Source organism: Xenopus laevis, chromosome 2L, assembly GCF_017654675.1.
Source record: "Xenopus laevis strain J_2021 chromosome 2L, Xenopus_laevis_v10.1, whole genome shotgun sequence".
In the NCBI taxonomy this organism is placed as follows: Eukaryota; Metazoa; Chordata; class Amphibia; order Anura; family Pipidae; genus Xenopus; species Xenopus laevis.
The window spans coordinates 83,772,201-83,787,702 of NC_054373.1; the positions used below are offsets into that span (position 1 = coordinate 83,772,201).

Here is a 15,502-nt window from a genome sequence, read left to right on the forward strand (position 1 = left end):
ATTTTTATTTAATTAAGAAAAATTCTGTTTTTGAATTTACATCCCCTATAACAAAAACTATGTAAATAAATATAATTATAATAATGACAGGTAGGCTATTGGAAGGAATAAGGTTTCAAATAACATTTTATGATAAAAGCTAAAGTGAAGCTAAATTCACTGCCTAATTTTATTTTGTTTTAATTTGAGCCTATTTGTCCAGTATTTATTTGAGTATGCTTGAAATAATCAACAACTATACCCGTTTTAAGAAATATTTGCCAAAAGGACAGATCATTATACACTTTCTTTTGAAACATTGTAACCAGTATAACACATTTCAATGCAAAAATAGCTTTCACCTTTGAGTTAACTTTTAGTATGTTATAAAATGGCCATTTCTAAATAACTTCTAAGTTGGTATTTATTTATTTTTTTATCATCTTTTTAATTATTTGCCTTTTTTTCTTTTTCCTTCTCTCAAATGGGGTTCACTGAACTCATCTAAAAATAAATGCTTTGTAAGGCTTCAAATGTATTGTTGTTGCTTTTTATTACTAATCTTTATATTCGGGCCCTTTCCTGTTCACATTCCACATACATTTTTAATGTAATTAAAATTGTCAGCAAATCTTTTTGCCAAAGTTTAGAATCAATCGCTGGTGAATATTACATCTCTAACTATCACTAAGCAAGAGTTGTGTTAACACCAGCTCTGGAGTTTCACTTAATAATGTGTCGGGAAAAAAATATTTGCGGTTCAAAATTTTTATTACAATATGCATGTTTGCAAAAACAGTCGTTGAGGTCTAAAAACAGTCAAAATGGATGCAAACAATGAAATCTTGCTTGCTAACATTCACAGTGGTCTTTGAGAACGTTTTTTTTTTTGCGCTAACAAATCATATTACATTCCCCCTCTTATATTTGTCTACTTCTTGTGAGTATAATCTTGTAATCACTAACAAATAGCCAAAGTAAGCAATTGAGTCCATCTGCATTTGCCCTAAGGATAATCAATGAGTTGGATTTCGGACTGCGGAGAAACACAGTCCGAAAATCTACTCCGCTGCTGCCCTTTTACCTATCGGCCACCCAGATTTTTGGCTCATGTTTCTTTGCAGGCCAAGATCTGACTCATCTGGCTGTAGCTTAACATTTACATTGAAATAAATATATATAAAAGGAAATAATCTACTTTTATGACGATTACAGAAAAGCTGCAAACGTTATCTAAGCAGGGTATAGCACACTGAAAGCAAATATTGTATTTGTTCTTTCAACAAAGTACATATCTCTATACTGCATCAAATAATCTAGAGTCAATTTTAACATGATAAACTTTGTGATCAAATACTGCTAGCTTGTATTTTTTATCTGGGATCAAGAACTAAAACTATACATGCACACATTCTTTTTTTTTTTGTGGTGCATCAAAGTCAGGGCTAGATTCTTATTAGGAAGCTGGAATTGTTTAATTTATTGCCAAGGGATTTTAGTTGCTGTATTAAGCTGTAAAATCCATAAAAGTGCATCAGTCACAGACTAAAGACAAAAGGACCTATTTATCATGCTGTGAAAAATTATTTACCCTGGAAAAAAACCTTAGCAAACAATAACAAATTGCTTTTTATATGTTATATTTATGGTGTAAACCACTCAAAGTCAATTGACAAGATTTAAACAGCAAGTAAAAAAACGGGGGTTTCCACTGGAGGATTGTTGTTTTTTTACACAGCATTTTCAAGTAGCTGTTGATTTTGACACTGGAATTTTATGATGAATATTTATACACAGATTGATTAATATGATGTGTTTTACACAGTGATCAGATGGTGATGTTAGGTGTATTTAGACACTTGGGGGGTTATTTATAAGAGGTGGAATTTATAAGAGGTTTTTTTTATGCCTCGAATGAACTCAACTCAAATGGAAAAAACTTGAATCAGTCAATTCAAGGTGAACAACCGGAAATCTTGAGTTCCACAGGAAAAAAAATCAAATCACTCAAATTCGAATTTTCGAGCGAAACCCATCGGAAAAAAATAGAACATCGTGAAGGCTATTAACATCTTCAAATGGTTCAAGTCATTGACTTTTACATGACCTCGACAGGTTTTAGCTGAAGTATATTCGGATTCAAGCTATTTCCAGCTTCAGGCTAATTGAAAAATGTGAGTGTTTTTTTTAACCCTGAAAAAATAAATCAAGTTTTTTTTTTACTGAAAAATACCCTCAAAAAATAGGCTTCATAGATGCATTTTTACGGCACTATTTGTCTTTTTGTGGATTTTGTTGACCTTATAACATAAATAGACTTTTTCATATACTGTTTAAGTATGCTTTACATTAACTTAATATTAAACATAATATTAAACATATTGGCATATGCCATTTAGAAAATCCTACTGGTCAGTTATAGTATGACAAGGTAACCATATCCCAAAAGTTTATACATAGTAGTCTCTTTGGGAAAAGTTTTAGAAAAATGGTGGAATGCATGCTAGCTTATGCAAAGTGATTATTTGTAAAGAAATCATTTCAGACATGGGTCAGCAAGAAAAGCCCTGAAAAACATGCATTACATGTTAAGTTAATCTTTAACTGGCCAGTATTGTATGATTTATTTTGAGCTAAATCAACTAGTATGTCTTTGGGTATGATTAAGGGAAGTGTCCAGTACAGTACACTAGAATAGTGGTGTTTTAGCTTGTTAATCCTCATTGGAGACAAATCAATACTTTTAGATTTAATTAATGTTTACCGGTACATGATTTTTCTGGTATACTGAAAGCATGGTAGTCCAATTTAGGGAAAACCCCCCTTATCCGGAAAACCCCAGTTCCCGTGCATTTTGGATTAAAGGTCCCCTACCTGTAACTAAGTTATCGATGTTGTATTATCAAAGAAATAAAAACAAATCCGTAAATATAAACTGGGGTGATTGTAGAAACTATGTGGTATCGCTGTGTAGTACACCCAGATAAAATGATCAGCAGGTATTTTCTTATTTTATTAAAATCGTTCTTTTTGCTACCCATCCTTCACACCTTGCTTTTCCTTGGCCTTTAGGGGAACTTAAAATGTTTCTGGCAAATTTTAAGTATTATTTAAGATCTAAGATGATTTGATGATCCCAGTGTCTCATTCCTTTTCTACTCCCAAACCCTTCTGTCAATTGTTAAAATCTAATAACCTTATTGCTAATTAGCTTTGCCTACTGATCAGGGTTATATAGAAACCCTCAAATATTTCCTAGGTTTGTTCATATCCTACTAGTAATGAGATTTTATTAAACCATGTTTTAAAGAAGTATCTGTATGTGCTGTTAAAGGAGTGCTAAAGATTAACAAAGAAGTTGGCTAGACATTCTGTACATGTTTTTTCTGTCCTGTTACAGCCCAAGTCGACAACAGCTCTTTCTCTATAAAGATCTGTGAATCCGAAGATGCCCCAAGTAGTTGTATAACTTACCTGAGCTTAGGGACCTACTCACAATATACGGCATATACAGACTATAAAAATCACAATACAAGGCTGATTCGTAATTAATTCAGATTCTCATTACATGGCAACTCTGAAACCAGTGTAATTCGCAATCAGCCTTGTAGCATGAGCAAATATGACAGGCAAACATATTCTTCTGCTTATAGTTTGTGACAACCTCTGTAAACTTAGCCTCCCAACAGCTGCCCAAACCACATTGAGTATGAGTCACTGACTCTCCCAAAAATTCAAAAAAAAAACAAATAGATTCTGAAACTTTAGGCTGCAGTAAGTTCACTATATAAATACAACTTTTATAGCCATATTTGTTTTTTAGGATTTAGTTCTCCTTTAAGCAAAATGTAAATATTCAATTCTATAAATACACCTTTTTTATGTGCAAGTAAACTGTACAATAAAATGTTTTTTTCAGCGATCTTGTCAGTTTTATGACAAGTGGGCCCATTGTAGCAATGGAAGTAGTTGGAGACGAAGCTGTGTCTTCATGGAGAAAATTATTAGGACCAACAAATTCCAGCATTGCAAGGAGTGAACTTCCTCAGAGTATAAGGGCAAGGTTTGGAACTGATGGCACAAAAAATGCAGCTCATGGTTCAGATTCTATTTCATCAGCCGCTCGTGTAAGTATGGAAGACCTATACATTTTAATTAAAATGGAAATATTTTATCAGTCAGGATTTTTAGTCAACGCTATATCACATCTGAATTGTAGCAAGAAAGTAGCAGTTTCTGAAAGCAATAAGTGAAGTAATAATAAATAATACGTGAAGTAATAATAATAAGTGAACATTTCCTACTTGTTCTTTAATGAATGCCTCATGCATAGCTGTAAAGGAATTGTTCAGTGTAAAAATAAAAACTGGGTAAATAGGCTGTGCAAAATAAAAAATGTTTCTAATATAGTTAGTTAGCCAAAAATGTAATGTATAAAGGCTGGAGTGATTTGATGCATAACAAGTCAGTCAGGACACTACTTCCTGCTTTTCAGCTCTCTTGTTTTACACTGACTGGTTACCAGGCAGTAACCAATCAGAGACTTGAGGGGGGGGGGCACATGGGTCATATCTGCTGCTTTTGAATCTGAGCTGAATGCTGAGGGTCAATTGCAAACTCACTGAACAGAAATGTACCATGTACATACCCTTCAAGTTTTATTAGACATCTGTTCACTCCAGCCTTTATATATAAAATGTTTGGCCAACTTACTATATTAGAGACATTTTTTATTTTGCACGGCCTATCTATTTACCCAGTTTTTATTTTCACACTGAACTATTTCTTTAATCCTGCCTCTGAGAATGATTTTACCACAGATTTTTGTGACCCAGAATGCACATGCTTTTGGAGCACAACAGGCCAAAAATAAAAGGTCACTGGTTTATCCAAAATGTCTCTGGGCATCAGAGGAGGGGATCTGGATTCGTCTCTTTTGGCTAAGGAAAGTGAATGGATTTTCAATATGGATGCTATGGGTCCTGATGGCCTGAATGAAAGTATCACTATGAATATTTTCATTTGAAACATCCATAATCCATACATAATCACTAGAATATAGCCTGAATGGACCATGTATTTTTGGCAGCAGTATAACTTACAGCAGCCTGACTTGAATGTTAACAAATGAGGCATATACTCTGTTACTATATTTAGATCATCTGATACTTTTTCAGGTCAACTTAAGGAGCATGTCTAATAAGTTACAATGTCACCAATTTAATTTTTCCCAAGCAGTATCGTTGTCACAGCTACATATTTAGTATTGGTACCAATACAGTAGCTGCGAGTAATGGGACACTTGATGACACGCCTTCGCTCCTCCCCGCATACTGTCAGATGTTTGCGCATTGGCTAAGTGGGTTGACACGCATTTGTTCCTCCCCACATGATGTTAGACGTTTGCGCATTGGTTCAGGAGCCTCAGACGCCTGCACATTGGCGCATTCAAATAATAACGGCTATTCCTCATCTATATATAGACGCACTGTTCTATGCGCCACAGATTGCCTTTGACAAAGCTCGCTGAGCGAGCGAAACGCGCGTCAGGCGCATCTTTCTAACTTTTAAACTCGCAATAGGCAGGGAGCTCATTTGCTGTAATTTTGAATACACTTCACCGCCGACCACACAGTCCCACGGGGGGTGTGTCAAGGGTGGGATGGGCGTTTGGCAACATAGTAGCTAATAACGAAAATATGCTATGCCGTGAATAGAATCGCTACTGACAGGCCTTTGAAACTCATGATTACCTGTCACATTAGGGTATTTTCGGCAATAGCTGTGGGTTAACACGAGGGATACCTACGGCTTATCCTCAATCGACCTACTACGTGTATATATAGATTTTAAATCGTTTGGCACTCATAAGCAGTTTAACCCTTTGGGGAATTGAGTGCCAGCACTATTGCCATTTCGCTATAATTCTAGGAACTGCATCTAGATTAACCCCACGGTTATGCTTCTGATATGATCTTACTAAGCTGGTATACGATCAATTATCAAGCATTTGGGGCAAACTATTTAACTCAGCAAAATATGAGTTCCCCCTTATTGTAATTTTAAATCACTTTTTGATTTTTCACCCTTGGTCTATTTTTAGTACATACCAATAAAGGTTAAGTTTTACTTTCCTGGTTCATGGGATTCATGATGTAATGAATGGGGTGGTGCAAATCTTTTTGGGTCATTCTTTACTCTCTACTTAATATTTGCCTTTAATCCTTGACCCTGCACACCATTTATGTGTTCTTGATCGGTGGAAGGTGCTTTATACTCCTCTCTTTTGATATTACTATATGATATTTTTCTCCTCTATTGGAGTATTTCGGAGTAGCACACACCGTTTCACTTGATCTTTTGTTATGGCTAACCCAATTCCCACACTACAATCTCGCTTTGATAAATGGTCATCACAGCTTTCTGATGTATTTTCAAGCCACAAGACAGCCTCTACTGGTAATTCAGGGAAGGAGGGTAATTGGAAGGGGCTGTTGAGAAATTATCAACAGCAACAGGTTAAACTGTCTAAAGCCTGGTGGACAGTGTCTACATATAATAAATATATTGAGAACAACATTATCCCCAGGGGTCTGCGGATCAAAATCCTTCCAACTTTTGTTGTTGACGATGAGCGATTTAAAAAGAGGTGGGAGGAGGTATTACATAAATGTTCCATGCAACTTTTATCTTTAGCTTGCGAATACGAGAACCGCAATGTTAAGGACTTGACAGGCAAGATCAATGAACTTGAACAACAGATTTCAGAATTTTCCCAGAATGAACAATTTATTTTACGTATGTCCAGGGTTAATTCAGAGATTGATAGAGCAGTGCAAGAAACTATTGATAAAAAGAAACAAAAGTACATGAGGGATATGACTGATTACTCCATAGGTACAATCTATAAATGGAGTCGCAAAAATACGAATACCAGACAAACCTCGCAGAGTGATCTTTCAGCCTCTGAAAAATCAGCTGATGATCAAACCAACCCCACCAATAGTAATAGAATTGACGAACCTTTTTTAGGGTTGGGCAACAGAAGAGAATCAGGAGAGGGGGGCAGAGAACTAAGGAATCGAGACAGATGGGCTTATCCGAGACAGAACCACTGGGAAAGGGGACAGAACAGGAGGTACAGGGCTCAGAGACACTGAATGTCATTAATCTGAGCGACCATGTTCTTACGGCTACCCAAAATATGATTCTCAGTAAGGGTCTATCTTTCTCGCCAAGTCTCGATATTAGTCCCTTCTCTCTATATAAGGATCTCTTTCTCTTCTGCCGCAAACTCTTATTGAAAAAGTACTTTAATAAAGATGCTAATGCAAAAAATAATATTGTACTCAATCCACTATCTCTTAATTCGGATCCTATGAACCCACATGATTTGACTAGCCCATCTCCTCACTCGGCCAGTGCTAATGAATTATTTGACTTGGCAGTTCTTGATTTGGAAGATCTAATTTCTGAACAAACTGAACCAGTACAGATCATGAAACCTAAAAGCCGATTCATGCCACCGAGAAATATTTGCCCAGCGATAAATATCTTTGGTGAATTGGTTATGAGAGACTTCATGAATCTGCCCAAGTCTTGCCAGGACAATTTGACACAAGCTGAACGTTCAGCTATAAAACAAATCAGGGAGTGGGATGATGTTATAATCAAACCTTCTGATAAGGGGGGGAATGTGGTCATCTGGCCAAGAGTTATGTATCTGACAGAGGCATTGAAACAGCTAAACGACACTCAATGTTATCACAAACTACATCGTGACCCGACCATCACATTCAGAGCACTGTACAATACTCTTATCACTGATAGCTATCAGACAGGTCTAATTAGCAAAAGTGAACATAAAGCTTTGCTTAATGCATCCTCCACCACCCCCACATTCTACATGCTACCAAAAGTGCATAAAAATATCTCAAAACCACCAGGCCGCCCGATTGTATCGGGCAATGGGAATATGTGTGAGAAGGCTAGCCAATACATAGATTCCAAAATGAGGAGATTTGTTGTGAATCTCCCCTCCTATATTCAAGATACAGGGGAAATCCCCTGTATCTTGAATATAGACTTCAATATGTCAAGGCAGAGCCAGGCACTCTCTTGGTTAGCTGTGATGTAGAGTCACTATATTCTTCCATCTCACACAAAAACGGTCTTCGTGCAGCAAGATTTTTCATGGAAACTGAAAGTGATTGGGACAGCCAATATATTGACTTTATATCTGACTTGATAGAATTCTGCCTCAATCACAACTTTTTTGTCTTTCATGAGAGATTCTATCTGCAAGTAAGAGGGGTTGCGATGGGGGCTGCATTTGCAACCACCTATGCGAACCTTTTTATGGGTTGGTGGGAGGCCTTCTGGGTTTTTGGCGATACGATGTCCCGCTTTACACCATTTATTTCATCTTGGTATCGCTACATTGATGATTTGGTGTTTTTATGGACGGGTGACCATGAATTGCTTAATGAATTCCTGCGAGCACTGAATGACAACAATCTTAATGTCAGATTAACACATACCATCAGCAGTCGCAGTATAGATTTCTTGGACATTACCCTCACTCTCAATGATGATGGTACCATCTCTACCGATTTATTTCGGAAAACCACGGCCACGAATTCCATTTTACACTTTCAAAGTCATCATTCAGTGTCTACTAAAAGGGGTATTCCCATTGGTGAATTTATCCGTCTGAGACGTAACTGTTCGGATGTGACCACTTTCAAAAAACGGTCCAATGAACTGACTACACGTCTCACTTCAAGGGGTTACTCCCAAACGTTGATTCGGAAAGCCTATTCTAGGGCCCTCAGGACCCCAAGGGATAGTCTATTCAATAAATCTAAGGTGCCGACAAATCAAGACTCACAGTCAGTACGCTTTATAAGCACTTACTGCAAACAATGGCCACATATTAATTCCATACTTAAGAAGCATTGGCATATCTTATTGACAGATCCAGCCCTATCTAGTATACTTGGACCCCGACCACTGACCTGTTGCCGCAGAGCACCTAACCTACGGGATCGATTGGTCAAGAGCCATTTTTGTAGACAAAACAAAAGAACTACAAGGGCTGGCACATTTCCATGTGGTAAATGTAGAGCTTGCCGTTATATGCATAACAAACCCATGGTCGTTGATAGATTTGGCAAACGACATGATATCACTTATGGCTTTACATGTAACACTGATTGTGTAGTCTACATGCTGACCTGTCCCTGTGGGAAAATATATATCGGCAAAACGAATCGGGCCCTAAAGAAAAGGGTATTAGAACACGTGTCAAGTATCGATAATGCACCTGAATGGATCAGATTGGAGAGGAAATTGCCTCCAGTTAGTAGACATTTTTTGGAATACCACAATCACACCAGTACAGGTCTCTTGGTCACTGGTTTATCCAAAATGTCTCTGGGCATCAGAGGAGGGGATCTGGATTCGTCTCTTTTGGCTAAGGAAAGTGAATGGATTTTCAATATGGATGCTATGGGTCCTGATGGCCTGAATGAAAGTATCACTATGAATATTTTCATTTGAAACATCCATAATCCATACATAATCACTAGAATATAGCCTGAATGGACCATGTATTTTTGGCAGCAGTATAACTTACAGCAGCCTGACTTGAATGTTAACAAATGAGGCATATACTCTGTTACTATATTTAGATCATCTGATACTTTTTCAGGTCAACTTAAGGAGCATGTCTAATAAGTTACAATGTCACCAATTGAATTTTTCCCAAGCAGTATCGTTGTCACAGCTACATATTTAGTATTGGTACCAATACAGTAGCTGCGAGTAATGGGACACTTGATGACACGCCTTCGCTCCTCCCCGCATACTGTCAGATGTTTGCGCATTGGCTAAGTGGGTTGACACGCATTTGTTCCTCCCCACATGATGTTAGACGTTTGCGCATTGGTTCAGGAGCCTCAGACGCCTGCACATTGGCGCATTCAAATAATAACGGCTATTCCTCATCTATATATAGACGCACTGTTCTATGCGCCACAGATTGCCTTTGACAAAGCTCGCTGAGCGAGCGAAACGCGCGTCAGGCGCATCTTTCTAACTTTTAAACTCGCAATAGGCAGGGAGCTCATTTGCTGTAATTTTGAATACACTTCACCGCCGACCACACAGTCCCACGGGGGTGTGTCAAGGGTGGGATGGGCGTTTGGCAACATAGTAGCTAATAACGAAAATATGCTATGCCGTGAATAGAATCGCTACTGACAGGCCTTTGAAACTCATGATTACCTGTCACATTAGGGTATTTTCGGCAATAGCTGTGGGTTAACACGAGGGATACCTACGGCTTATCCTCAATCGACCTACTACGTGTATATATAGATTTTAAATCGTTTGGCACTCATAAGCAGTTTAACCCTTTGGGGAATTGAGTGCCAGCACTATTGCCATTTCGCTATAATTCTAGGAACTGCATCTAGATTAACCCCACGGTTATGCTTCTGATATGATCTTACTAAGCTGGTATACGATCAATTATCAAGCATTTGGGGCAAACTATTTAACTCAGCAAAATATGAGTTCCCCCTTATTGTAATTTTAAATCACTTTTTGATTTTTCACCCTTGGTCTATTTTTAGTACATACCAATAAAGGTTAAGTTTTACTTTCCTGGTTCATGGGATTCATGATGTAATGAATGGGGTGGTGCAAATCTTTTTGGGTCATTCTTTACTCTCTACTTAATATTTGCCAAAAATAAAAGGTGAATAACTAGCTAGTGTTGTCTAGGTATAGGTAAATTAAATATGGTCCTGCACAAGCACGATACATGTAGATGTGAAACATTACCAGTAATGTTGCTTATAGCAACCAATCAGCTATTAGATTTCAACAGTTAGAAAAGAAAAGCAAAGAATCTGTTACTATGAGCAACATCACTGGTAATATTTCACTCCACTTTTACACAGCATGATAAATAAGCCCATTAGTGTGGTCTTATTCCATTTTGAGTTGGCAGATGACTGCTAATATTGGGTAGGTAGGGTCATCAGCCAGGGTGATTTTTTGTATTGTCATTTAATATGCTGTTCAAGTTTCCCTTTACAAGGACTTAAGGAGTCATTTACAAGCAAGAATGCAATGTGCAAAGTACAACAACTGGTGCAGGTATGGGACCTGTTATCCAGAATGGTTGGGACCTGGGGTATTCCAGACAACGGATCTTTTTGTGATTTGGATCTTCATACCTACATTTTACTAGAAAATCATGTAAACATTAAATAAACCCAATAGGCTGGTTTTTGCTTCCAATAAGGATTAGTTATATCTTAGTTGGGATCAAGCACAAGGTACTGTTTCATTATTACAGAGAAAAAGGAAATCATTTCAAAATTTGGATTATTTGGATAAAATGGAGTCTATGTTATACTTTCCATAATTTTGAGCTTTTGGGATAATGGATCCAATACAAATCTTTTTTTTTGCACTTTGCACACTGCCATCCTGCATTGTATTAATGAGGGGATGGTACAAACGGCCTTTGTTTTCTACACTAGCTTTTAATACAATGCAGACTGCAACCAGACCTGGGGAAGTGCTCTCAGCACTCTTGTGCCCCTTAGCAACAAAGCACTTCTTTCCCAAATAGAATAAACTACCCCTTTAGCGGGTGTGCAACAGTTACAGTATGATAGGTGATCATTTGTCTCCATTTTCTGTTTTCTCTGTTTCTGTTGCCGATAATAGACTCTTCATGATCCTCCTTAATCAGCTGGCTGGTTACTTAAAAGAACTGTGTTTAACTCCTAATACTGCACACATTCTTTACCAGCTTATTTCTGTCTGCCTGACCTAAGCACTGATTGGCTCTGTTAAAACATATCTGCATAAATCCTTGGCACACATTATGAAGCCCCTTTCTGGTATTTATTAAACCTGCTAACCCATTGTGAATCAAATGAAACACAAACCCAGGCAGAATATAGAAAAAACGTACAAGAACTGACCTTATTTGAGTGCCGATTCACTCTGGAAAGGGTTTTAATGCAGATTATAAGGATTGAGTCTGAACTGGAGGAGGGTTTATTATTGTTATAGAATGCTTGTTATTTATAAGCAATAGAGTTTTGTTTCCATCTCTTCACATAGCCTAACTTGAACAAGAGTTCTGGCACACCATCTCAGACAAAAAAAATGGTATGATAACCTGGAAGAAACTACATGTTTTTTTGTGCCTAGCTTTTAAGATTTGCACACCCTAATTATTTCTCTGCATGGCTTATCTGTGTTGTAGTTCTGTATATTAGCAAGGATATACCAATAGTTTCCAGACCAGCACTTGCTTTAGTGAAAAAATTTAATTTTTATTGTTGCATAATATCAGTTTCCAATGTTTCGGTCCCCATTGGGACCTTTTTCAAGGATGATACCATCCTTGAAAAGAAGGAAGGATATATATATATATATATATATATATATATATATATATATATATATATATATATATATATGTATATATATATATGTATGTATGTGGCTATTGATAGACAAGCTTCCAAACTCCTGCAACTGCTACTAGAACTCCTAATATCATTAGTAGAGGGATATTGGGAGTTTTAATTGTACTGCAGACCATGCTGTCCCTTTGCCAAACGTGTTACACATGTTATTTCTTGTAAAAGGTATGCTAGCCTTGTGAGTCTTAACAAAATGTAAATGCTTTTTTTTTTTCTAACTTGTTACTAGGAATTAGAATTTTTCTTTCCATCAAGTGGAGGACGTGCTCCAAAAAATACTGCAAAGTTTACAGACTGTACTTGCTGTATTATTAAGCCCCATGCTGTTTCTGAAGGTGGGTATAACATGGTACTTTTCTATTGTTCACATATATTAAAGAAAATAAAAAACTGTGACATTTTCACAGGAGGGGCTGTTAAAAGGCATACAATAACATATACTGCAAAAGAAAAAGTCCTTTTATAGAACTACGGCTTGATAAGCCCACTGTATTCTTGTTCATCTCCTTCATGTACAGAACAAATGGATATACTGTAGCAAACAGATCCTATTATATAATGCATGATGATGCAGAATGCGGTTTATCATGTTCTGCAAAACTACCCTCAAACTGGGAAAACCTGATGGATTCCTAGCGGTTTCATAACAAATTTGGCAGATTTATTTTTAAACATTTTCTGTTTATATAAATATGTCAGTTTCACAGAATATGTTAGACTTCATTGAGCATTTAAACTCCATTCTTTGCTGCTATGGGATATTGAAGCTCCGTGCACCCTACTGAATTGTTATGCTCCTGGAAATTAACAAGAATTGCATTATAATTATCTTATTGCAAACAAATCGAAGGCTTACTATTTTAGAAAAAACGCTCTTTCCTGCACGGTTACAAATTATTAAAGCATTGAAAAGCACTTTGTAATTTAAATTGTCGGTGTATATATAACAACTCAGCCCCTATGTAGTGGCTGTTTTGGAGAAAGGAAATACTGCAGGAAAAGTCCTTTGTTTACTATATCGCTGTTCTCCACAAAAAAACCCCAAAAAACAAAGAACATTTATACATTTATTAGCCTTAAATCAATATGGTGTGTCCTATGTACATACTAAATGAAATTGCAGTAATTGCAATTCTATATACAGTCCTTGTCTGTTTCACACAGTATTTGCAGTCCAATATCTTTCTTAACCATTTAGCCTCATATGTGGGCAAGCACATAAATGCTCAAGTGAAGCCTTTCCCAGCACCTTGATAATTGATCCTTACCATGGAATCACCAGTAATATTATGGAGGCTTGTTTTGCAGACTGATACTTCCATATTCTTAAGGTTGCTCTTATCAGGCTGTGTTATTGGTGTAGCAGGTTGAACTCGATGGATGTCTTTTTTCAAAATGTTACTTTGGTGTACCCAAAAGACCTAAAATGGAGTAACTGTTCCATTATTGGTTAAAGTACACAATACGCATTATTGCAATACACAAATTTATGTAGTTCAGTATTATAATCGTAGAAACCTATTGTATACACTTTGATACTTGGGCTATCCAGCCAATTAGCCATTGGGCTAACTGCTTTATATATGCAAAATGGTACTAATTTAAACCTGATTGGGCGGGTTTGACACATGTCTGATGTTCCATGTGGGAGAAGGCTGTTCGCTGAACAAGCTTGTAGTCTCATTAAAAACAAACTATACTAGTACAAACTACCCTCAAGCCCTATTTGGGACTGATATAGAAAAGTGGCACATCCCTGTGGACACATTATTGCAATAGAATGAAACTATATCTAGTATTTATGTCTGTAATGAGCCGCTGCCTTTATGTCAAGAAGAGTTCAAATTTGTTTTCAGAAGTTGGGAGCTCTGTGTGGTTTTTATCCTTGTACCTTCTCCAGTAAATAAAGCAACTGGTATTATGGACTAAGTTAATATTTTTACTAATATCTTTGGTATGTTTATTCACAATATTGATTTACATAATCCCAGGCTTCTTCAATATTGTTATGTTCTTCCATTATATTTTTACTGTGTGCTGCCAAGTTCAGGATTGTTTTAGCTTTATTTGAAGATGTACAGTATGTATTATTTTATCCAGCAGCTCTACAAAATAAACTGCATGTTTTGGTTCAAGCAATAGACTTTTAACATTGTGTGCTTACTTCTGTTAAAGTAGGATAGAGCACTTTTTACATAAAGTTAGTACAGGTATGGGATCCATTATCTGGAAACCTGTTATCCAGAAAGCTCAGATATTACCGGTATGGGTAGGCCATCTCTTATAGACTCAATTTTAATCAAGTAATTCCAAACTGTAAAAAAATTATTTTGTTTTTCTCTACAATAATAAAACAATAACTTGTACTTAATCCCTTCTAAAATATACTTAATCCTTATTGGCGGCAGAGCAATCCTATTGGATTTATTTAATGTGTAAATAATTTTTTACTAGACTTAAGGTATGGAGATCCAAATAATGGAAAGATCCCTTTTCCAGAAAACCCCAGGTCCCAAGCATTCTGGATAATAGATACCTGTACTGCAATTTAGTCTATGTATGTAATATTTATCAGTATATGGGAAAATGATCTTTTGCATTTTCTTTATACTATGGATCCTAAATATACCCTTTCTCCAAAGGAACATGAAAGAGTTTGTGTGTAAATGTAGGAAATGTATTTACATTTAAGCATTAAAAAACACAATTTAGCTACTGTTGTTGGGCTGATTGCATGGTATGCAGGTATTGTTCCCACGAGGCCTGAATTTTAACATTCAGTACCCTTAGCAACCCTGTTTACGCTGCTTTATGGGCATTCTTGATTATAAGTAGTTGTTATCAAGACCCTTCACTTATTGTCTTTTACACTACAATGTTAATTCATATTTAAGCCTCCTGGTGTACTGTATATAATAATAGTAATGCAGGAATAGTAATGCAGTCATAATGTCCAGTCGTTGTATGAATAAAGGATGATACACTTCATGATTTTGTGTTCTGTTTTA

At 36.6% G+C, this 15,502-nt stretch overlaps 1 protein-coding gene across 2 annotated transcripts in view; it reads left to right on the forward strand.

The window, feature by feature from the left end:
• nme7.L (NME/NM23 family member 7 L homeolog) overlaps window positions 1-15,502 on the forward strand; it is a 63,223-nt gene that overhangs the window by 28,007 nt on the left and 19,714 nt on the right. For both annotated transcript variants that reach the window (XM_018246677.2, XM_018246678.2), the window contains exons 6-7: window positions 3,899-4,106; window positions 12,724-12,829. In XM_018246677.2, coding sequence (XP_018102166.1) covers window positions 3,899-4,106; window positions 12,724-12,829 — 314 coding nt within the window. The remainder of the gene's footprint in view (window positions 1-3,898; window positions 4,107-12,723; window positions 12,830-15,502) is intronic.